General features: G+C 45.1%; 1 protein-coding gene across 2 annotated transcripts; it reads left to right on the top strand.

The window, feature by feature from the left end:
- The first annotated feature begins 219 nt into the window (after positions 1 to 219).
- Positions 220 to 15,737, top strand: PDP1 (pyruvate dehydrogenase phosphatase catalytic subunit 1). Of its 2 annotated transcripts, none has more exons than XM_075270156.1 (2): positions 220 to 363; positions 9,016 to 15,737. In XM_075270156.1, exon 2 carries the CDS (start codon positions 9,060 to 9,062, stop codon positions 10,656 to 10,658), a length of 1,599 nt encoding a protein of 532 aa, XP_075126257.1. In that variant the 5' UTR covers positions 220 to 363; positions 9,016 to 9,059; the 3' UTR covers positions 10,659 to 15,737. The 2 variants fall into 2 exon arrangements, with proteins under 2 accessions (XP_075126257.1, XP_075126256.1); XM_075270155.1 differs by having other exon boundaries at positions 224 to 567.
- Positions 15,738 to 22,604: the final 6,867 nt, after the last annotated feature.

The following is a 22,604-nucleotide window of genomic DNA, read 5'->3' as shown; positions in this document are numbered from 1 at the left end:
TGTACGGCCCTGTCACTCAGCGCCCCGCCCGTCCGTCTGTCCATCACCACAGTCTGTGCCATTATCCGCGCGCCTGGCAACCTCACTTCAAAGAGCCGCCTGGAGAGGGGCGGGAGCATTGCGGTCATCCCAGCCAATCAGGACGAAGATGGGCGGTGCTGGGTGAAAAACGGCTGCTGCTATTGGCGGGGAGGAGGGTGTGGCGAGGAGCCTTAGCTCCTTCTCATAGCTGCTGAAGGACGGCCGGTGGGTGTGACGTCACAGAGGAGATTAGAGCTGCTCGGCGGAAGGGCGGCCGGTACCGGAGCTCGGTGTATCCGCCAGTGGATGGCGGGATGTGAGAGGGCTGACTAGGGGCTGCAGGTACAGCTCTCCCCGTACTGACTGTCTGTGCGTCTCTCTCCTTCTTCTGCTGCTGTTTTTTGTCTGTCTTGCGGTCCTATGTCGGACTGTCTCCGTCTTCTTCCTGCGCTGGTCTGTGCTGTCCGCCGGGCGGTTGCAGGTTGTGGATGTTCGCAGCTTGTTGTGACGGGAGAATGTGTGTGTGTCCCGGGCCCAGGCGGATCGGTACGTATGCTCGTCCTTCCTGTATCTTCAGCACACTGGTGGCATGTCTATGCGATAGCTGCTTATATGTAAGGGGGGACCAGGTTATATAATAATCTCTATGGTGGTATACAGGGGGATGTAATCAGGTTATATATACTGGGCTGGTGGTATACAGGGGGATGTAATCAGGTTATATATACTGGGCTGGTGGTATACAGGGGGATGTAATCAGGTTATATATACTGGGCTGGTGGTATACAGGGGGATGTAATCAGGTTATATATACTGGGCTGGTGGTATACAGGGGGATGTAATCAGGTTATATATACTGGGCTGGTGGTATACAGGGGGATGTAATCAGGTTATATATACTGGGCTGGTGGTATACAGGGGGATGTAATCAGGTTATATATACTGGGCTGGTGGTATACAGGGGGATGTAATCAGGTTATATATACTGGGCTGGTGGTATACAGGGGGATGTAATCAGGTTATATATACTGGGCTGGTGGTATACAGGGGGATGTAATCAGGTTATATATACTGGGCTGGTGGTATACAGGGGGATGTAATCAGGTTATATATACTGGGCTGGTGGTATACAGGGGGATGTAATCAGGTTATATATACTGGGCTGGTGGTATACAGGGGGATGTAATCAGGTTATATATACTGGGCTGGTGGTATACAGGGGGATGTAATCAGGTTATATATACTGGGCTGGTGGTATACAGGGGGATGTAATCAGGTTATATATACTGGGCTGGTGGTATACAGGGGGATGTAATCAGGTTATATATACTGGGCTGGTGGTATACAGGGGGATGTAATCAGGTTATATATACTGGGCTGGTGGTATACAGGGGGATGTAATCAGGTTATATATACTGGGCTGGTGGTATACAGGGGGATGTAATCAGGTTATATATACTGGGCTGGTGGTATACAGGGGGATGTAATCAGGTTATATATACTGGGCTGGTGGTATACAGGGGGATGTAATCAGGTTATATATACTGGGCTGGTGGTATACAGGGGGATGTAATCAGGTTATATATACTGGGCTGGTGGTATACAGGGGGATGTAATCAGGTTATATATACTGGGCTGGTGGTATACAGGGGGATGTAATCAGGTTATATATACTGGGCTGGTGGTATACAGGGGGATGTAATCAGGTTATATATACTGGGCTGGTGGTATACAGGGGGATGTAATCAGGTTATATATACTGGGCTGGTGGTATACAGGGGGATGTAATCAGGTTATATATACTGGGCTGGTGGTATACAGGGGGATGTAATCAGGTTATATATACTGGGCTGGTGGTATACAGGGGGATGTAATCAGGTTATATATACTGGGCTGGTGGTATACAGGGGGATGTAATCAGGTTATATATACTGGGCTGGTGGTATACAGGGGGATGTAATCAGGTTATATATACTGGGCTGGTGGTATACAGGGGGATGTAATCAGGTTATATATACTGGGCTGGTGGTATACAGGGGGATGTAATCAGGTTATATATACTGGGCTGGTGGTATACAGGGGGATGTAATCAGGTTATATATACTGGGCTGGTGGTATACAGGGGGATGTAATCAGGTTATATATACTGGGCTGGTGGTATACAGGGGGATGTAATCAGGTTATATATACTGGGCTGGTGGTATACAGGGGGATGTAATCAGGTTATATATACTGGGCTGGTGGTATACAGGGGGATGTAATCAGGTTATATATACTGGGCTGGTGGTATACAGGGGGATGTAATCAGGTTATATATACTGGGCTGGTGGTATACAGGGGGATGTAATCAGGTTATATATACTGGGCTGGTGGTATACAGGGGGATGTAATCAGGTTATATATACTGGGCTGGTGGTATACAGGGGGATGTAATCAGGTTATATATACTGGGCTGGTGGTATACAGGGGGATGTAATCAGGTTATATATACTGGGCTGGTGGTATACAGGGGGATGTAATCAGGTTATATATACTGGGCTGGTGGTATACAGGGGGATGTAATCAGGTTATATATACTGGGCTGGTGGTATACAGGGGGATGTAATCAGGTTATATATACTGGGCTGGTGGTATACAGGGGGATGTAATCAGGTTATATATACTGGGCTGGTGGTATACAGGGGGATGTAATCAGGTTATCTATACTGGGCTGGTGGTATACAGGGGGATGTAATCAGGTTATCTATACTGGGTTGGTGGTATATGGGGGATACAGTTAGGGTCACTCTAGCGTTTGGGGTCCCGAAAGACAGAAACCCCATCCACTGAAAAAGCGCTTATACTCGGAAACCCTCCGTGCAGGCTATGTCAGAAAGCCAGCAACGCTAACGAAAAAGTCCTGCGACTCTGACTTTTTTGCCTGGCGGTGTCCATTGTAAAACAGCGCCCCCCTACGTACCCCATTAGTCAGTAGGATCTCTCGGCATCTGTGGCTCTGACATCACTCGAGCCATTTCTCCTGTTATGACGTAGCTATGACTGTAGTATTCTGCTATGTCTCATCTGTCTGGGTGTATGTCCCACAGAGCAAATGAAAAAGTCCCACAAGTCCCTTATACCTGGAGCTGGCAGGGGAATGGTTTTGAATACATAACGGACCTCAGCGGTGTCCCATAGGGTCTGACATCTGTTTTTTTTACTTAATCTATCCATCTGGTGTATGAAGAACTAGAGAAATGGATGAAACCATGCACAAGTGACTGCTCCGTTGCGGTGGAGCACTCTACGATGATGAACATTGTGCGGCCAGGTTGCGGTGTAGCACTGCTGTCATTACAGCCAACGACCACGAATGTTGGCACGTTGTGACTAGCAGGTGGGATACAAAAACCAAGCCTGATGGATGGTGTCGCACCAACGTGGAGTTGCAATGCTTCTACGTTCATTTTAGAGCCAATGTCACCTATTGACTTTGTCCATGCTACTAAAGGTTGGCATGTCCCCCTGCCATGTCTACCCTGAGAGTGCTGCAACGGCGACTTCTAGTCTTTAAAAAAAATATTGGTCTTTGTGGCTAGCCGTTGCAGCACTCCTCAAATAAAGAATGGGGCAAGATTCACGCAGGACACCACTCTTTTTAATCTTTATGGGATTTAGCCATCTTCATCAGTCCCAGTGGCAGCACTCCGGGGATCGCAGTACAACTCCACTAACTTACAGTGATGACGCAGGATGACACAATAGTCTAGTCGTGCTGAAAGCTGCCATGTCACCTGCACTAAAGGCAGCGCTACACTGCCGTCTTTGGTTGTAATTTGGATGCAAAGCCCTAGTGTTATCGGCAGGTCTACAAGTGATAATTTCTGAACATACAGAATCGTTCCTTGCAGGTCCTTATGTCAAGAACTTTAGGATTTGGGGTGCATTCACACAGTGCAGCTAGACTAGGCGTATAGCCTTATGCTCGGGTACAGTAATGATTTGCCACAATATGTCCCATCTTGTCAATTCTCTTAATATTGAAACCAGGAGAGTGGACATGAAGAAATGTATTGACAGACTGAGCTTAAAGGGGGTTTCTGGCCCTACAGCATTTTTTTTTTTTTATACAGATGACCTTTCTATAACATGTCAGTATCTCATCAGCTGGGGTCCCAAACCCAGTCCCTTTGCAAATCAAGCAGCAGTGTACATGTAGGACAACTTCTCCATTGACTTCTATGGAACTTACATAAAAAGGGTGGTGGTCACTTGTGTGCACTACTATTAGTCTAGCCAGGGCCCCAGGTAGCGTAAATGCTTCAGTTTTTGCAGTACCTGTAAAGTGGGTTGGATTCTGGCTAATCCCATCCACACATTGCAGAAAAATATCTACAAAAGACATGCAGCCATTTAAACAACCGTTGCATTTTTGTAAATTGTTACCTTATATCTGTGGAAATGTTGGTGTTTCCCTATAGGTGTAATGGAAGCAGAAAGTCTACAGTGGAAAACTCTGCAGACTTTCCGTGAAAAACACTGCGGGAGTAAAAAAAACCTCAGTTTCTTCGCAGTGTTTTTCGGCTGCATGGGGCCTTAGTCTTATACAGGAAAACCTGTTCTTTTGCTGCTGGTCCCAATGGTCAAACCGCAAAGGAAAAGGCCTAATGCACATGACCAAGGCTCTCTTGAAGGGGCATCCGATGGTCCGTTCCATTCCGATGAATATAAAGCGGGTCCTATCCTGCTTCGTGTCATTGAAACAGAACGGATCACAGTATTGTCCAAGTGTATTTTGCTGTGATATCAAGCTCGCCCTCTCAGGATAGTTCACTGGGTTGTGTGTACGGGGCCTGATCAGACAGATAACATTTTCTGTTCTGATCCAGGCACGGTCCAGCAAATGCTTTGGGTCAGTACATTTAGGATAATGGATGGCACCTGGCTGTATAAGGCCATTACCGGTATATACCATCTATAAACCTCTTGTAGAGCCATTAGATGTAACAAGCTGAGCTGACTGGTTACATAATGTAGTCCCATCCCTCTTACTCCTGTAGTGCCCGGCCGGCTCTGGTTACAGAGACTCTAAAAATATCTGGCGCTTTTTATCCGGCTGAGCAGTCAGTGTAGCGTTTCATGGTGGAGGTGACTCTTTGTGTATGCAGGCACATGCTCTGGACACCGTACATATGATGCTTTTTCTCCAGTGTTGTCCTATAAATGTCTTCTGCTTATGTGTGTCTGCCTTTGTCTACACAATAACTAGACTAGAATCTGCATTGCAGGACTGTTCGGCCTCCGCTCTGTTTTTTCTTTCATGCTTTGCAAATTAGGTTATTTCAGTAATCTCTTAAGATCCGGAATCTCTAAGGCCTATCGTTGCGTAGCTCAGCGCGCATCCTCTTAGTAACGGTGGCCTGCACATTGGATAGACACAAGCCAAACCCGCTGGCCATCTAATGTTTGTAGGGGTTAACAGTGGAAGAAGGGCCCGGCTTAGAGACAAGGAACGGCCGAGCATGAATGTGTATAAGGGATCTGGAGCAGCTATCCTGGTGGGCGTTCACACTACTATTGGATGTCTGTTATGGGTCTGCTAAATTTAAAAAAAACACAAAAAAATGGATGCCTATCATAAGACATTAATGTATCAGTTAAAAAAACGGACACCCTTTCCCCCCTATGTTTTCTGAGCATGTGCCAAAAAACAGACAGAAATAGCGTCCAACTGATGACTATCCGTCATATGTCCGTTAGCAATAGACGCCATAGCACTGCACCCTGCCTTATCTCCTCCAAAATAACAAACTTTTGACAGATTTGTTAAATCTGTCACAAGACTCCAATGTTCTGGGGATAATATCACTCCTTAAGGAGAGAGCACCTTCACAGACGTATGGAGTCTTACAAAGCCATGTTCGCTCCACTGGGGGGGATTATGGGAAAAATATTCAAATCTGTTTTCCAAGATGTAAATAGGAAAGAGATCCAATCAGATCGAAATGGCGCTGTCTACAGCTGGGATTCTGTTCCTTTTGGAATAGATTTGTTGGTTTGGCAAATCCTCGCATCATAGCAATAGGCTTGTTGAAAAAGTCATGTATGATGTTTAAGAGGGCTACCCCTAGAGGGCAGCAAACAGCGGCATGTTTTCCTATTTACATCTTGGAAGATTTCCCAAGATTCCAATGGACAACAGATCAAGTCCCATTAAAAATCCATGGGATTTCTGATGGATCTGTTACTGTCTATTAACACTTTCTGATGGAGGCTAACACGCACTAACCACCGTAGTGTAAGTGCCTCTTTAGGTATGTAGCCCCCTCAAAGAAGCGCTCCAGGGTTTTTATTTTCTCCTCTCCTTGTTTGTAAAGTACGTCTTGTAAAGGGTGAGACAGTTGATTTGCTTACCGGCTCCTTATGGAAGAATTACCGTATATACTTGAGTATAAGCCGACCCGAATATAAGCCGAGGCCCCTAATTTTACCACAAAAACTGGGAAAACTTATTGACTCGAGTATAAGTCGAGGGGGGGAAATGCAGCAGCTACTGGAAAATTTCAAAAATTAAAATGGTCGGAGTTTTTGGGTGAAGTAGGTGCTGGGAAAGGGGAGGGGGTGTTTTGGTTGTCTGTCTGCCCCTTTTCTGAGCTTGATGACTGGGGTTTACCCCCACTTGGAATTCAGCCTGGCTGAATATAGGGGATCTGCAGTGCCCCTATTAACCCCTTCCCGACGGGACAGGAGCACTGCAGATCCCCTATATTCAGTAGACCGGGCACTGTCAGACACAGGGATACCTAATGTGTATGTGTGTCACAGTCATTTTCTACTTTTCTATGTATTCTAGGGAAAGGAGGGATTTATTTACTTATTACTATATTTTTTTTAAAGCTTCTTTTATTTTTCATTTTTTGCCACTATTTTATGGGAGATTCTATACATTACTATTGCACTGTCAGGGCTCCTAGGAACCGATCTATAAAACATAGTGTAGAATACTCTTGGGGCTCTTAGAAATTGAATAGACAGGTTCCTATTCAAGCACAGGTGAGTTTAGGTCAAATTGAAAAGTGACATTCTTGTATTCTGGGGTCCCCTTCTAGGGGAGGTGGAAAAAAAACAAACCTTAATTCTCTCCTTCCCTTACATCTTCTGGCCCTTCATGTGACACTTTCCTTGCGACATCATTGGCCCAGTGGTCACAGCTGAGGTCTGTGATTAGACAATGAGTGGTCACGTGAGCATGCAGATCATGCCCTTAAGTCTAATAAATTTGGCTGTGAGTTCCCCATCATTGTATACCGCTTGTCCGTGTGACATGGTTATGTCGGCGGTGTGAACCTACATGATATTCTGTTCTCTTTACATCCACTTTCTCAAGAATGCAATACAATACAGAAGACGCTATTTTGTTTAGAAAATGCCCTAAACTATCCAGCTGCCTATATGACCTATTAATATTGGGTATATAAGATCCTATTCTATAGTTGTACAGATGAGCCAGTGAATTACACTTTCTGGAAGGGTTCTGCAAGCTTAAAGGGGTTGTACTTTATTATAATCCCTTTAGGCTATGCTCAGATCTGGGGCAGAGGTGCGGGGGCTCTGTCACTGTCCAGAATTGCGGACGAACAACATATGCATGCAGAATGGTGGGAATAACTGATGGCTGCTTGACCCCATTATAGTCTGTGGTATTCCTCAGGATCCATTCTCGGTCACTATCCGGATGTGTCTTATTCTTCTGTTCCCATGAGGGAACAGCAGAACAGGCTAAACAATGCAGATGTGAACCCAGCCTAAGGCTAAGGCCCCACATAATGGGCCACAGCAAAAAAAAGCGCTGTGGGAAAAAGCACGGCAGAAACTCTGCTTATAGCGAAACCTCCAGCATTTCTGTAGGTATAATTGACATGCTGCGATTTCCTAAAACACGAATCCCAGCCACTTTGCAGTGACAGTAAAATGACACAGCCGAAATGCAGTTTTTATGCTACGTGGGCCTTAAAGAGGACTGGTCATCTCTCCTCACATGTCTGTTTTAGTACATACTTGTATTCTTTCATGAAATTGAAAAATCAATTTTAGTGGGACATAAAGTCCTGCATGTCTTTGTTAGTTTTCATGAACTCTATGCCCATACTCATATAAAATCGATAAGACCTTGTGCTGTCTGTGCAGAATGCAGACCACACATCCGTAATAACTGGAAGTGTGAATAAGGCCTAGCTGTTACTTTTTGGACTCAAAAATGACACGGTCACAGATCTGCATAGCGTGTGAACTGATTCTCTTATACTGATTTTGTTCGGGACCCCACTAATCCTAAGGCTTAGTTCACACGGGGAGGGGCGGTAAGGTGACTTTTGTCACCGAGAGTGACGCAGGGAGCCGCATCACTCTCGGGTCAAAACCCGCCTGCCACGAATGTTGCAGCTTCTCACAGTCGTGGCTTCCCCCTCTTTAGCAGGCTCAAATGAATGGGCTGACTCCGGAGGTTGCTGCCACCAGGCTGACACCACATCTCGACGAGCCACGGAAGCCGCCTGAAGAAAGGGCAGCCCGCATCTTTTTTCCGTGAGTGGAAGCATGCCGCTCACGGAAAAAAGTAGCCTGGTGGGCTACGTAGACCACCATTGTGAGGAGGCGGATTATGATGTGGATTACACGCCATAATCCGCCCCCTTACTGCCCATGTGAACGAGCCCTAAGAATAAAAAGGTTAGTGGCAATGTAGCGTAGCGCGCCCTACGTTTTCAGTGACTATACAGGGAAATAGCTGGTGAGCTCCGGTTCAGGCCAAAAAGTGAAAAGGCAGCAGCGCCATTCATTGCAGGGATGTGATTGTCCAACCTCTAGGATCCTAGTGATATGGCCTAACCTTATATGATGGATTAAAGGGTTACTCCCATAAATACTATGGAGGCTTCTTACTAAAAGTTTCCACAATTTTCTCGCTGATCTTCAGTGTTCAGCTGCTTATGAATAATTTCCTTTTCCTCTCCGCAGGTTTCCCAGGAAGAAGTTGTTCTCCGTCATTACTCCTTGATGCGATGTCTGTTCCTACACAGTTTCTCTTTCCTCTCATAAGGAATTGTGAACTCGGCCGGATCTGCAGCTCGGTGTGTTACTGTCACCACAAACCCCTATGCTGTAGGTCCAGTTATTCACCTTTGAAGCCCCTCAGATGTGGAGTGGACGGGAAGTTTGCTTCAGCCTTCCGACGACCCAGGGAGCAATGTTTTCAGCTCCGACAATATGTGACTACTCCACAGAGGTTTTACTTAACCCCTCCGCAGGTCAACAGTATCTTGAAAGCCAATGAATACAGTTTCAAAGTTCCCGAATTTGATGGTAAAAATATCAGTTCCATTCTTGGCTTTGACAGCAATCAGCTGCCCGCCAATGCACCGATTGAAGACCGAAGAAGCGCGGCTACATGTTTACAGACCCGTGGCATGCTCTTGGGGGTGTTTGATGGCCATGCTGGTTGTGCCTGTGCTCAGGCTGTTAGCGAAAGACTCTTCTATTATATCGCTGTTTCGTTGCTACCTCAGGAGACTCTACTAGAGATTGAACATGCAGTAGAAAGTGGGAGGGCTCTGTTACCCATTTTGCAGTGGCACAAGCATCCAAATGATTACTTTAGTAAGGAGGCATCCAAATTGTACTTCAACAGTTTACGGACCTACTGGCAGGAGCTTATTGATCTCAACACAGGGGAGACTACGGATGTTAAGGAGGCGTTGATCAATTCCTTTAAGAGACTCGACAATGATCTCTCTTTGGAAGCTCAAGTTGGAGATCCTAACTCTTTCCTGAACTACTGGGTCTTAAGAGTGGCTTTCTCTGGAGCCACTGCATGTGTGGCTCACGTGGATGGTGTAGACTTGCACGTGGCTAATACAGGAGATAGTCGTGCCTTGCTGGGCGTTCAGGAAGAGGATGGATCTTGGTCTGCAGTCACCATGTCCCATGACCATAATGCCCAAAATGAGTCCGAAATTCAAAGACTCAAATTGGAACATCCAAAAGAGGAAAAGAGTGTGGTGAAGCAAGACCGACTTCTCGGGTTACTGATGCCCTTCAGAGCTTTCGGCGATGTTAAGTTCAAATGGAGCATCGATCTTCAGAAACGCGTCGTCGAGTCGGGACCCGATCAACTGAACGACAATGAATACACTAAATTCATCCCTCCCAATTACCACACCCCACCTTATTTAAGCGCTGAGCCGGAAGTCATATACCACAAATTAAGACCTAAAGATAAGTTCTTAATATTGGCTACAGATGGGCTTTGGGAGACGATGCATAGGCAAGATGTGGTGAGAATTGTCGGAGAGTATCTGACTGGTGTTCACCATCAGCAGCCTATAGCAGTAGGAGGTTATAAAGTTACATTGGGACAGATGCAGGGGCTTCTTATGGAAAGAAGGGCCAGGATTTCTTCAGTTTTTGAAGATCAAAACGCAGCCACCCACCTTATAAGGCATGCAGTTGGCAATAACGAATTTGGCGCTGTTGACCACGAGCGCCTTTCAAAGATGCTTAGTCTTCCAGAAGAACTGGCCCGGATGTACAGAGATGACATTACTATCATAGTGGTGCAGTTTAATTCTCATGTTGTTGGAGCCTACCAGAACCAACAGTAGTAAAGCACTATTCTATAAACCAATTTACCAAAGTTATCGAGGCTTTGATGTTCGGCTAACTCTTTGCATCACTTATTTTTATGGAGTGGCATGACAATATTTAGCACTGTGTAACTTTTTGTATGAGAGATTTTGCATGGCAGATATCCTTTGACGCTGTTTGGTAGCCCAGCTTGGTGTCCTTCAATCCACCCTGTGATATACTTTCTATCAGGTGTACGTGACTTAAGGCTCTACAATGGTTTGTTGTATTAGACGCCATCTTCCAACGTAGAAGAAGTCATTGCCTACAAGGATAGTTATGTAATGTGGTGGTCTACTTTGTTTCCTTGGCACACTTCCTTTAGAATAGCTTTTGTCTTAAGAGGGTACTTTTGTTTCAAGGAACACTAAGCCTAGAAATGAATGCCGATCATAAACCAATCTATTAGGCTCTTACAGATTGTCTCCGGATCAGGCTTCAAAGGCTGTAGATTGACCATCATGTAGAAATTCTGCAGAGAATAAAGGGTTCATTTCCTACCGATCTGTCCCATCTTTAGCTTGTGACAGAGAGATCTGTCACAGCCTATCTTTTGTCCTTTGTGTGCAGCTAGGGCAGAGATGGGGGGAGGCTCCTGCTGCAGCCAGTTATCTTTACAGCATTTCTCAAGGAGTGCCAAGGCAGGAGGCAATATGGTTGATAATGGCATAACTGTATATAATACAGGACCTTTTGCTTACCCACCCAGGTATTTGCACCTAAGAAGTAGGGCTGTGGAGTCAGTAGGCCAAACAACCTTCTCAGTCTCCTCTCTCTTTCCACAGCCTGACTCCAACTCCTTCATAAATGGCTGACAGTCTTAGCTGGACAGAAGCAGTAAAGCTCCTCTAATTCCCCCCAAAAACTAGTGATTGACTTTATATGTGACTATACCTCTAATTCTGTGATATTGATAATTGTATAACATGATTTATAATTTTTAATTAAAACTTTATTTTAGAGATTGAGTTGGTATACTGACTCCACAGCCCGGCTCCTAATTTGCTGATCTGGTGCACTTAGAAATCCTAAAAGAAAGCGAGAAGTGATATTGAGATTGTGACACCGGCCCCTTTTATCAAAAACGCCTAACAAAATACATTTTGGGTTTTTTTCTGGTTCCTCTTCTCAAGTCCTTCCATCCATGAGCATCCCTGTATTAAGAAAACATTATGTTGTGTCTCTATTGAGGCCATGTCTCTGTAGACGAGGGTTTCATGAAGTCTGTCTTGACCCCCTTAAGGCTGGCATGTGTCTTCTTGGTAAGATCCGGTTGAGCTGCTGCGGCTACATTTATGCAACGTTTCTTCATACGAATAAGCAATATTGTGGACGGGGATATTCCTGCAATTCAGTTGTGATTGTTCAGGGCGCCATCTGACCAGCCTTACATCACATGTCCACTTGCAGTAGTAAACGAATTGGGGTTTGTTGCGTTTTTTCCGTTCTCTGCCTCACTTTCAGCTTTAGATGGGGTTCTGTGGTATCGGATCACTGTTGTGGTTGGACTTCAGAATCTGTTCAGAACCCCAAATTTCTGGTGAGCCATTTGGCCCTTCATGAAATGGCTCAATAAAGCATTCTAACTTGTGGAAGTTCTAAAACCAAACCTAGTACTGTTAAGGGGTGTTCACTTATAGGAAACCAGTGTGGAATCTGCTCGAAATCCACCAGAAATCTGACTCTCGTTCAGGTTACAATTTTTTTAATTTATTTTTTATGATTACCTAGTGGAAGCGATAAGTATCCTGCACGTTCTTCAGGTGGATTCCACCTGAGAACGCCCATTGAAATAAACGTGAGATGGGAAATACGCCTCTTCAGTTGCCATAGAATTTGATCCTGTCCAATAAAGGCAAAATACAATACAACTCTTCACCAAATTTGGCGTCAAAGTCCTTGTTGGTTTTTGACCAACAGAAAAAAAATCTGCTTCAAATTTCTGAAGCAGAATTTTTCTGGATTGACCCATCCAGTTCCTACATGTGAACACCCCATCAAAATCCTCTGGGACTTCTCCGAAGTAGGTGGCCATGTATAAAACCATAAGGAGCCCGCTCAATGCCCGATGTATCTCCAGCTCAGTCATATCTTGAGATGACTCCATACTAGGGATTGTTTTGGTGCATCGCTGCCTCTTTCATGGCACGGAGCCAGCCGACCATCTCAACTTGCCCCAGAACGCCAAGATGGCACTTCCACAGATCCATGGGCTGCTTTTGAATGCACTTTTGTACCCAACTATTTTGTATATAAAAGAGGGTGAAGAGTATTTTTACCATGTGTAGACAATCCCTATGTACTGTACGTTTTGTAATGGTAGACTGTGCTGTCAAAAATAAGCAGAACCCAGACAAAGACCTCACTGAGCACTACTGTGAACTGAGCCTGACATGTAGGGTGAATGGGAGCTGCTTAAATGGTCACTAACTTTGTAACAAACTTTGCATAAATGCTTAAGTGTATAAAAGAAACTAATATTCAAGAAAAATGCTTCTTTCTCTACCTAGCAAGGCTTTTCCCCTCTTTCTAACCTCTCTCCTAATCTTGTTCTGAAACTTGCAAAGACTTTTTCCAGGACAATATGTACTTCAGCTTATAAAGATAGCAGATTGCATAGAAGTCTAACTGAGTGAGAGAGATAAGGCTGGAGCAGAGACAGAGGAGTCTGGAACCTCACAAAGGTTCTATCTCACTCCAAGTGCTTTATTCATAGCAATACAAGTCAGTGCTTCTATCTATCTGATGCTTCTGAGAGAGAGAGAGAGAGTTAAAGGGTTTGTCTGTGACCGTTATTGAGCTCCATTTCCTTTTTTCAGGAGAGTGACAATGTCTGTTGGTAATGCTGCCAAATAAATCTGGGTGGGCTGCTGTACAATGCACAGCCACTAACCAATGTCTGGCACTGTGCTTGATAAGTAGACCACCTTTTTTAGGCCAAGGCCCCACATAGCGAGTTGCAGTAAAAAATTTTTTAAAAAACTGCGGAGAAGACTGTGGTGGAAACGCATCAGTTTTCTTTCCCTGCTGCAATGGTTTACATAGTCGATGTAGGTTTCCTATGAATTCGGTGCACTGTCGACTTTCTAGCGATGTATTAAACCGCATGTTCCCCAGGTGGTGAAAGGTCCTCTTTAAGTACACTGTACAATTGACTTATGCAATGTTGTGGGTTTTTTTTTTTTTAAAGTATAAAAACTCTTTAAATATCTGAATTTAAATAAAATGATGGATTCAAGTATAATGGACATACACATAACTGTGGTGTGGAAGGGCATTAGGGCGAAGAAAAATGAAATATTGACAAACTTTGTCGTCCAAAAAGATGTGGTGGTTTTGCTCAGGGGCCCTGTCTGTAATTTGGCCTTTAGCATAGGCCATCAGTATCGGATCAATTGGGCAGTGCTGCAGTACCTACACTCTCCACTACAGTTTGTATGGTAAGTGATAAAGCTCCTCTGTAAAGGGGATCTGCGGGGGTTCCTGGTGTTGGACCCCTTTAGATTTAATATTGGCCTATTATTTACGGGGTTTTTTGGTGTGTGTGGGGGGGGTTTGTAGGAGGGAAATAATACACATTAAACTCTGGTGCTGCCCAGTTTAGAGGGAATCGGTCACCAGAACTCAGTATATCGGCCCATCCTTTAAGGCAGGGTGTGTGTACAATACCTTCCCCCCCCACGCCCCCCCCCCCATTATTGTTACTAATGGTTTCACATGTGATTTCTACTGGTAAGTGTATACTAAGCAAGCAAATAGCTGAGAAAACCTACATAGTATAGGAGATCTGGGGACACCAAGGACAGAGCTTCCTTAGCAACAGGTAATGAGCAGCAAGCCAGCTGGAAGGAAGGCAACGAGTGGCAGGAACTTCAGAGAGAAGTATGGTTGTGTGTGCGTTTTTTTTTTTTTAGACCTTTATAAAGTCCACTACATTTCCAGAATCACGTGATCTCATGAGTTGTCTGAAAAGTGACCATTTAAGATACTACAGTGAAATCTTGCTGTAGAGTCTGCAGTGTGCGATGCCAGGCTGCTTTGCACCATCCATTTGAGTTTGATCTGTGGTGACTAGTCGGAGGGCTCGAATATAAAAAGGAATCTGAGGCGGATGTTCACCTGTGTGAACAGCCCCCTAACAATCCCTTCAGGGCTATGGGATATCCAATTTCCTTTTTCTGCACAGCATTTAGCGGTCGGCCTCTGCGTTCTCTCGCTGAGTATTCAACGTCTCCGTGACCAAATAAAGCTCAGACATGTTCTTTACTAATCTATCTGTTTTGCTAGAAGGATTGGATTTTCAATGTAGATCACTTATAAGACGGGATGGGACAGATTTAGGCACGATGACCCGGCGTCATTACCCCTCCTGCATCATTTCCGTTCAGAATTCATATCCTTTGGCTTATCCTATGAGTTGGGGTTTCAGAGTATAGTGAAGTATTATTGCCATGTAATATAATTCACGATCCTAAATTATCAATTAATTGATATTCTCCCCCCAAATCAGGCGAGATTTAGGAATCCCCCCCCCCCCCTCCTAAGCAGTACATGTTTGGCCTGGCTGTGGTAATCCTTAGAACATGAATATACATACACCAAACTACACGTGAGCTCGAGAGTGCATGCTGGGACTTGTAGTTCACTCCATGATGCGTGTTGCATGCTTGCCTCATTTTCAGAAGTTTTTCTGCGCCAACTATAAGCAATCTCTGTAAATAGAACTTTATAAACCGTCTCCAAGTTCTAAACTAGTCCTGTCTTTTTTTCCCCCACTGTAATAATTGCAATAATCCCAATTTTCTGGTCTTTATACCCGTACAGGTGCCATAGTCATTGGACTCTTTAACCCCTGATGTTCAGGATATTTGGTGTATACCGTTTAGATCTCTTCTCCACCGGTTGAATAACACATTTTTTTTTTTTAGTTCTCATGTTTCATATCGGAGCTGTTACAGTATTTAACCTTCTAATATGTTGCTTTTATTATATTGTATGTAATCTGTATGTAGTGTATATGCTGAAAGAAGAATAATATGGAGTGATGTTTAGTATATAACTGCTTGTATTATTAAATACTTGCTGAAATATTTTGGGCTCTCGGACTGTTATTACGCGTTGTACGTTTTCTGAAATTTGCGTGACTTGTCAGAATGTGACTTGCTTCCTTTTACTAGGTGCCGTTCCACTGATTCGGGCACAGTTGAAATTTTTTTTTTTTTTCTCTAGCCCCCGCCATTCCTGACCATTCCCTAGCTGTCTGTTTCAGCACAGTTATGTTCTTTGCTGTCGGGTGGTTTCTTTCTCTCTGTTCCAGCCCAGGACGACCCACCTGACCATAGAGAGTACAATTGTGGTGAAAGGAACAACTTTGGGCGAATCAGTGGAGCAGTGCAAAGAGTTGGAGTTGGTGAAAGGTCCACTCTAAGGAGGAATATTGATCTGCATTGGTGGTATACAGAGTCCTATCTGACACTGCTGTGGAAGGTTGACAGGGTGCTTGCGTGCCATTGGAATAGAACAGAGGGAGCGCTATACACAAAGACAAGTCCATTCAATATTGTGTCCTTGATACAAGTGCGGATTGCTGTTGCAGTGTTATATATCATAGAAACCGCAACCAATGCTAGCATATAGTCTGCAGTTAAACCTATGGTCTATTCTGGACACAAAGGGTGAAAATCCAGAGCTTATCTATGTCTGCACATATAAGTGTAAAGATCACCTTGTCCTTTTGTTGCAATGACTGCATCGATTTGTGGATAAAACAGAAGCTTCAGAATCGCGTGGCCATTGCCCATCCCCTTTACTCTTCTTCACCTTCCATTCAGAAAAACTTTGCAGCCTATTCCAATACAAGCAGATTGAGCAAGATTGTACAAACTCATCCACATGCTGTAGAAGTGTTTCTGTGGATTTTAGTTTGCATGTTCTCACTCCATTGTGGATATACTATTAGGGCTCCAAATCTCCAATGGCTATGACGTTGCTACTGCTATTCAGGAATGTTGGTGTGAACCAGTACTTGGAGCTGGTGAAATCATTCAGGTATGATAGTGTAACCCGCACAAGACAATGGAATGTTCTCCTTGATCACTATAGTGTATGATCCCCTGGGATCATATATGGAGCACTGTAGTCCTAATATGATATGGGCCGTGGATGGATGGGGTTGGTTTACATGACTGCTGGTCACTGCACCTATGCAATGAAAGGTGCATCAGAAAAAGCACGTTCAATTTCCACAGTAGTATCAGAATTGAACTACCACTGAATGGGAAGGGTTGCCTTCTCCGATGAGTTGCATTTTCAACATCGAAGAGACGAACATTTGTGCATTAGGTGAGATACACCTTCTAGGCATTGCTGAAAGAACACAAGCTGGTCATGGCGTCCTTACGGTCTGGGGTATTTTTTCATGGCCTTCTCTGGGCCCATTCATCCATGACAATGTCACATGGCTACAAATGTCTGACAGTGGTTGGAAGAGCATGACCAAAACATCCAAGTATTTCCCTGGCCACCTAATTTGAGAGACTTGAACCCAATTGAGCATCTGTACGACCTGCTCGATCACTGTGTTCACTCTGCATTGCCCCTCATGTACTCTCCAGCATATGTGGGATACACTGCAGTCAACATGGCTCCAGATATCCCGGCCAACCCACCAGCACCTTATTGAGTCCCGCCCGGACCACCTAGTTGCTAACCCTTCTGTACACGACATATTACTGGATAGGACTCTGGTCATCATGAGGACTTGAATCTGTGTAAGACCCTTGAGTATCTAATGAACCCAGCAGTCTATACATTCCCTGCCGCTGTGCACTCAGCTCAGTATCTTATAATGAAATCTCTGAACCTGATTTACAGATTGACTTGTTTTCAGCTTAAACACTTGAGCTCGGTGCCAGTTCTGACAGTAGTTTTCCACTGCTAGACTCACGTCCCGCCCTTATTGCTATTCATGAATCTGGCTGCGTGTGTTGAGGCTCTTGGCTGCGGCCTACGTCCTCTCACTGAGGGATTGATGAGTTACATAGAAAATCCTATTGCTTTGCTTCTCATGGATTGCTCAGAAAGGGATCAGCCCAATTTATATTTAACAGTATTCTAGAAACCATATAGAAGCGAGATGTATAGCCTGTCACATCGAAAATGTAGTGGATATCTATATATTATTATTATTATTTATTTTTTTTTTAATACTTTAAACAGCCCCCTTCGGAGACTTGAACCCTTGGGGGTTTGATCAAAAAACAACTTATCTGCAATCTACAATCACGATTGATTTTGGATTTGACAACCAATATGGCGGTCTTGAATTGTCATTACCCAACATGGAAGCATTTTTTATGGAAAAAAATCTGCAGCAAATTTTTGTATGGTAAGTCACACCTGTGATCCCACCCAGTATTTTTGTGTACACAGTATAAAGCCATAACATAGTATAAGGTCCCCATAAAATATCATGACCCTTGTGGCCCCCACACACTATAATGCTCCCTCCTTGAGGACCCCATCCTACTAATCCTACTATAATATTATAAATGTGAAAGTTTGTATGTTTGTTCCTCAATCACGCCTAAATGGGTGAACAGATTTACCTGAAATTTCACGCATATATACCTTGGGTCCCTGATTGAAAGATAGGCTACTTGGTATCCCTGTAGACAACCGGATTTCACGTCCGCGAACGGTGATTGTCACTTCAGAATTCGCTGAAGGACCTGAGATGATGTCATTATAGGCCCTTCAGCTGCTCACCCAGTTGGCTGGCGCTTCTGTGTGGGCGGAGCTATCGTGCGCCCAGCAAGCAGACCAATATGGCATTGCTGAGTCCTCTGGAGCGTCCGGAACAAGCGCCCGCACTGTGGAGCAGCAAGACGTGCATCAGATCGAAGTATTCTGCCGCGGCCGGGGAGAGGGTTGCCTGCGCCGCTGTCTGGAAAGCCTGCTGTCCCGCACTGCCTGCGGCCTAAACAGTCTGCAGGTCAGTCGGGGATATAGCGATCATGCATGTCTGCGTTCGCACACCGAATTGTGGTACCAGCTCTGGCGAGTACACTGTGTCATTCGGCAACGGGACACTGCATGTGACAGCAGGGGAGTTAGGGTATTTTGAGGAGGGGGGCCTGCTAAAGAGGGGTTGGGGTGCAGGGGGTGCCCGACAGGTGGGGGCCATAGGAGGGGGGGTCTGCATGAAAAAGGGAAGTGGGGAGGTTAGAGAGGTGGTCAGGGGCGCCGCAGAGGGTGCGGAGAGGATGGGGTGCTGCGGGGGTGTGGCCGGGGCCATGGGAGACAGAGGGGTGGCGCCGGGGCGGGAAGGGGCATGAGCGCGGGGGATGAGGGTGGCTGCGGGGAACCAGGAGCAGCTGGTAGATAAAAAGCCCGCGGGGACAGGCGAGATGCAAATGGGACAGGGGCGTGCAGGAGTGGACGTGGCGGCACATGGCAGATCATAACCAACGGCGAATGCCTAAATATCAGCAGCTCAGCGCCAACTCCAACCCGCAGACGAAGGCCCGAGCAGATGCTAGTACACTATAATCCCGGAAGAAGAGACAATGAATGGTTAAGCAGGGAATGGATGGCTCCCTGTTTCACCATAATATTCAACTCCATATCTGTCCAGAGGACACAGATGAGTTGAAGTTGGGACACGCCTTTCTCCACCTGGTAACTTGAGTTGGTTGGGAGGTATGTGATGGATGAATCTACTTGGGTATGCAGTAGATATCCCTTAGTGGGTATATCAGTATGTCTTATTACTAGGCGAAAGGATGATTAAGTCATAAAACAGTTCATTAAATATCTACTGCCGTAATAAAAGGTGGGAATTGCTTGTCATAAATGTAATAAAAAAAGCAGTCTATCTGTGATGGGGATGTTTGAGAATCTCTACTCATCAAACTCCTCTTCGTGAAAGCTCCAAATATTGTGGCGGTAAAATTCGCACTAAATTTTGGCCAGTTGTGGCGGATGGAAACCAGTCTCAGGCTTCATTCAGATGACTAATATGGCCAAATGTCAGTGTATGTAAGTGCTGACCTCTGGTCTTACCACCTGAATTAATGGCCATTATAGGAATCTATGATGTGAGGCCTCATGCACATGACCGGGTGCAGTAAAAACGGCACGGATGAGACGCGGATTGGTATCTGGGCGTCATCTATGCTTTTCACTGACCCATATATTGACAATGACTTGACAGAACTGCAAGTACGGGTAGGTTTAGGACCTTCTCCATATATTGTGGCTCTTTAAATTGGCCCAGACACAGCAACAAAAACTACGCCAGTGTGTATGGGTCCATACTTTTATCCACAGTGGTAGATAAAATGCACGGTTGTGTGCATGAGGTCTAAGATGTGGTCCTTCCACTCAAGGTTGGGCCAGGAGATAAAAGGATTGTCCAGAATTAGACAAACATGGCAGAGTATAATTAGCGGAGGCCAGGAGGAATTGGGTAAACCTGCCGAACAGTGTTACTTATCTCCGTTGGGCTCCAGCGCTCGTCTGTGTCCTCTTCGCACCTCTTCTGGCTTCCCTCGTGACCTCAGGGGCCACTGAGCCCTGTCATAGCGTCATTAGGCCACGTGACTGCTGAGGTCCAATCACAGGCCTCAGTGGTCCCTGACGTCACTCAGGAGACTGGAAGACAGCAGAGACGCGCACTGGAGCCCAGGGCAGATGAGTAACATGGTTTATTATGTTTACTCACCTCCCCTAGGGCTCCGCTAATTTACTCACCTCCCCTAGGGCTCCACTATTAACAGTAGTTAGTGGGGTGCTTACACGCAGGGATACACGTATCGCAGGTTGGGTACCACTGCTCTAGAGCTTCATTGGATGTAGGTTTCTTCTTTAGCACAGGGCCCACCAGTGACCCTCAATATGTCATATAACTACAGACTGCCTGGTATGTGGACGTTTTATATGACAAATTCTGTATACTAATGTCATAAGTGAACAGATTTTACAGTTCACGCAGCTCACTAATAAAATAAAGCCTCTCTAGGAACAAGCACTTGATGCATTATTGGAGGAGGTTTTATGCCCTTATCTCAAGCGGTAATAGGTTTATTATTAATATGTTGCGTTAAAGTACATTCACGTTGGTTGCCTGGCAAGCCGAGCAGGCAAGATTACTTATCTTCCTTTCATGTAACTGCAAACAATGCTTCCCAGTATAAAGCAAAGAATGTGTGAACCAGCTGGTAAAGTGTTTGACCATCTGATGCCCTCTGTCACCCTAAGCTACGTAGAAACACCCCGTTTCCTTAATAGGATCCTTGGCAAAGAACATTCTTCTCACTCCCAGAACTTGTTAGGCTGGTCTCATACACAGTAGTAGAAACACCTAATAGTCATATACCACAAACCATAACACAGAAGTGCTGCCCCGATGCCGCAGGACACATGTGCTTACTGTTATTTCCTGGGACGCATCTGTACTTTCTGATTAGAAGCAATGGAAGTCCATGTGCAGCCCCAATTAATGGTAAATGTACACTAATTGATCAAAAGTATCCGGACACCTGGCTGAAAATGACTTACAAGTTGGTGGCGCCCTCCATCGGTAATGCTGGATACAATATGGTGTTGGCTCACCCTTAGCCTTGATGACGGCTTCCACTTTCGCAGGCATATCAATCAGGTGCTGGAAGGTTTCTTGGGGAATGGCAGCCCATTCTTCACGCAGTGCTGCACTGAGAAGAGGTATCAATGTAGGTTGGTGAGGCCTGGCACCAAGTAGGCGTTCCAAAACATCCCAAAGGTGTTGTATAGGATTCAAGTCAGGACTGTGTGCAGGCCAGTCCATTACAGAGATGTTATTGTCGTGTAACCACTCCGCCACAGGCCGCGCAGTATGAACAAGTGCTCGATCGTGCTGAAAGATGCAATCGCCATCCCTGTTCTGTCCCCACATGAGGCGAATGAAGATGTGGCAGGTGGATAGGGGCTGGGAGAGGTCCTACCTTCGTTTCCTCAATGCAGGGCAGACAGGACCATGTTGCTCAGCGTCCAGAGAGATGATGCACATCAGGAATGGTGAAGTTCAGGCTTGTTTATTTGGAAGACTGGACATACAGCATGTGATGGAAATGCAGCACTTCTCCAGGAATACAGGTGTAACAAGCAGGATGGTACAGCAAGTGTGAGCAACTACTCATAAGTGAAGTTTGTGATAAGTGAGTGTGAGTATGTGTGGTCGAAAACTGATGCCTTCTGCTGCTCAGTCCAAGGGTGTCTCTCCAGAGAAAATGGAGACTAATGATAAGTGAAAACAGGAAACAGTTACCCTGAACCAGGAAGTGAAGGCATGTACAGAATTAACTACAGGCTGTCATACAGAAAAAGGACAGCAGGTGGCAGCATGGAATACAAAGAATACAATCTATGTGTGAACGGTATGATTACACCTAGATGAAACAGCACACTCCCCGTCTGAAATTCCGTAAGGGATTTCACTATATATATTTTTTAAAGTCCAATAACCTAGAAAACAAACACAAATATGCATACAATGTAATAATAACTTCAAACGAGGTAAATGACAGGCAGTTCCTGAGATAATCCAAAGATACCCATCTTCAGATCGGAGAAGCCGCACTAGGCCAAACTATCTCCGACCCAGTTGTAATCCAAAGAACGAAGTATTAGGGTAGTGTTCTGTTCATGGTTCATCCTACCGGAATGTCCTCAACTGGTAGTATCAGTACAAGCTCGTGGATTGGCCTCTGAAATGTCTTAGGTTCACCTTTCCTAAGGACCTTCAGCTCCACCTTCCGGACCTTACCGTCTTGACTTGGGAAAGTCTTTGTAACGATTCCCATAGGCCAGTCGATTCTTTGAGCTTGTGGTTCCTTCATTAGCACCACGTCTCCTTCTTTCAAGTTTGGTTTATTCTGTCGCCATTT

The sequence above is a fragment of the Leptodactylus fuscus genome, chromosome 4 (assembly GCF_031893055.1).
Source record: "Leptodactylus fuscus isolate aLepFus1 chromosome 4, aLepFus1.hap2, whole genome shotgun sequence".
Classification (NCBI taxonomy): domain Eukaryota; kingdom Metazoa; phylum Chordata; class Amphibia; order Anura; family Leptodactylidae; genus Leptodactylus; species Leptodactylus fuscus.
The sequence above is the reverse complement of the archived record's forward strand: the minus strand, read 5'-3'. Positions and strand labels throughout refer to the sequence as shown.

What these genes read in the sequence shown, in the direction of transcription:
- PDP1 (XM_075270155.1), top strand. Translation starts at nt 510, where the DNA reads ATGTTCGCAGCTTGTTGTGACGGGAGAATGTGTGTGTGTCCCGGGCCC. An exon ending in TCCCGGGCCCAGGCGGATCG is followed by an intron (nt 568 to 9,015) that starts GTACGTATGCTC and finishes TCCTCTCCGCAG; the next exon opens with GTTTCCCAGGAAGAAGTTGT.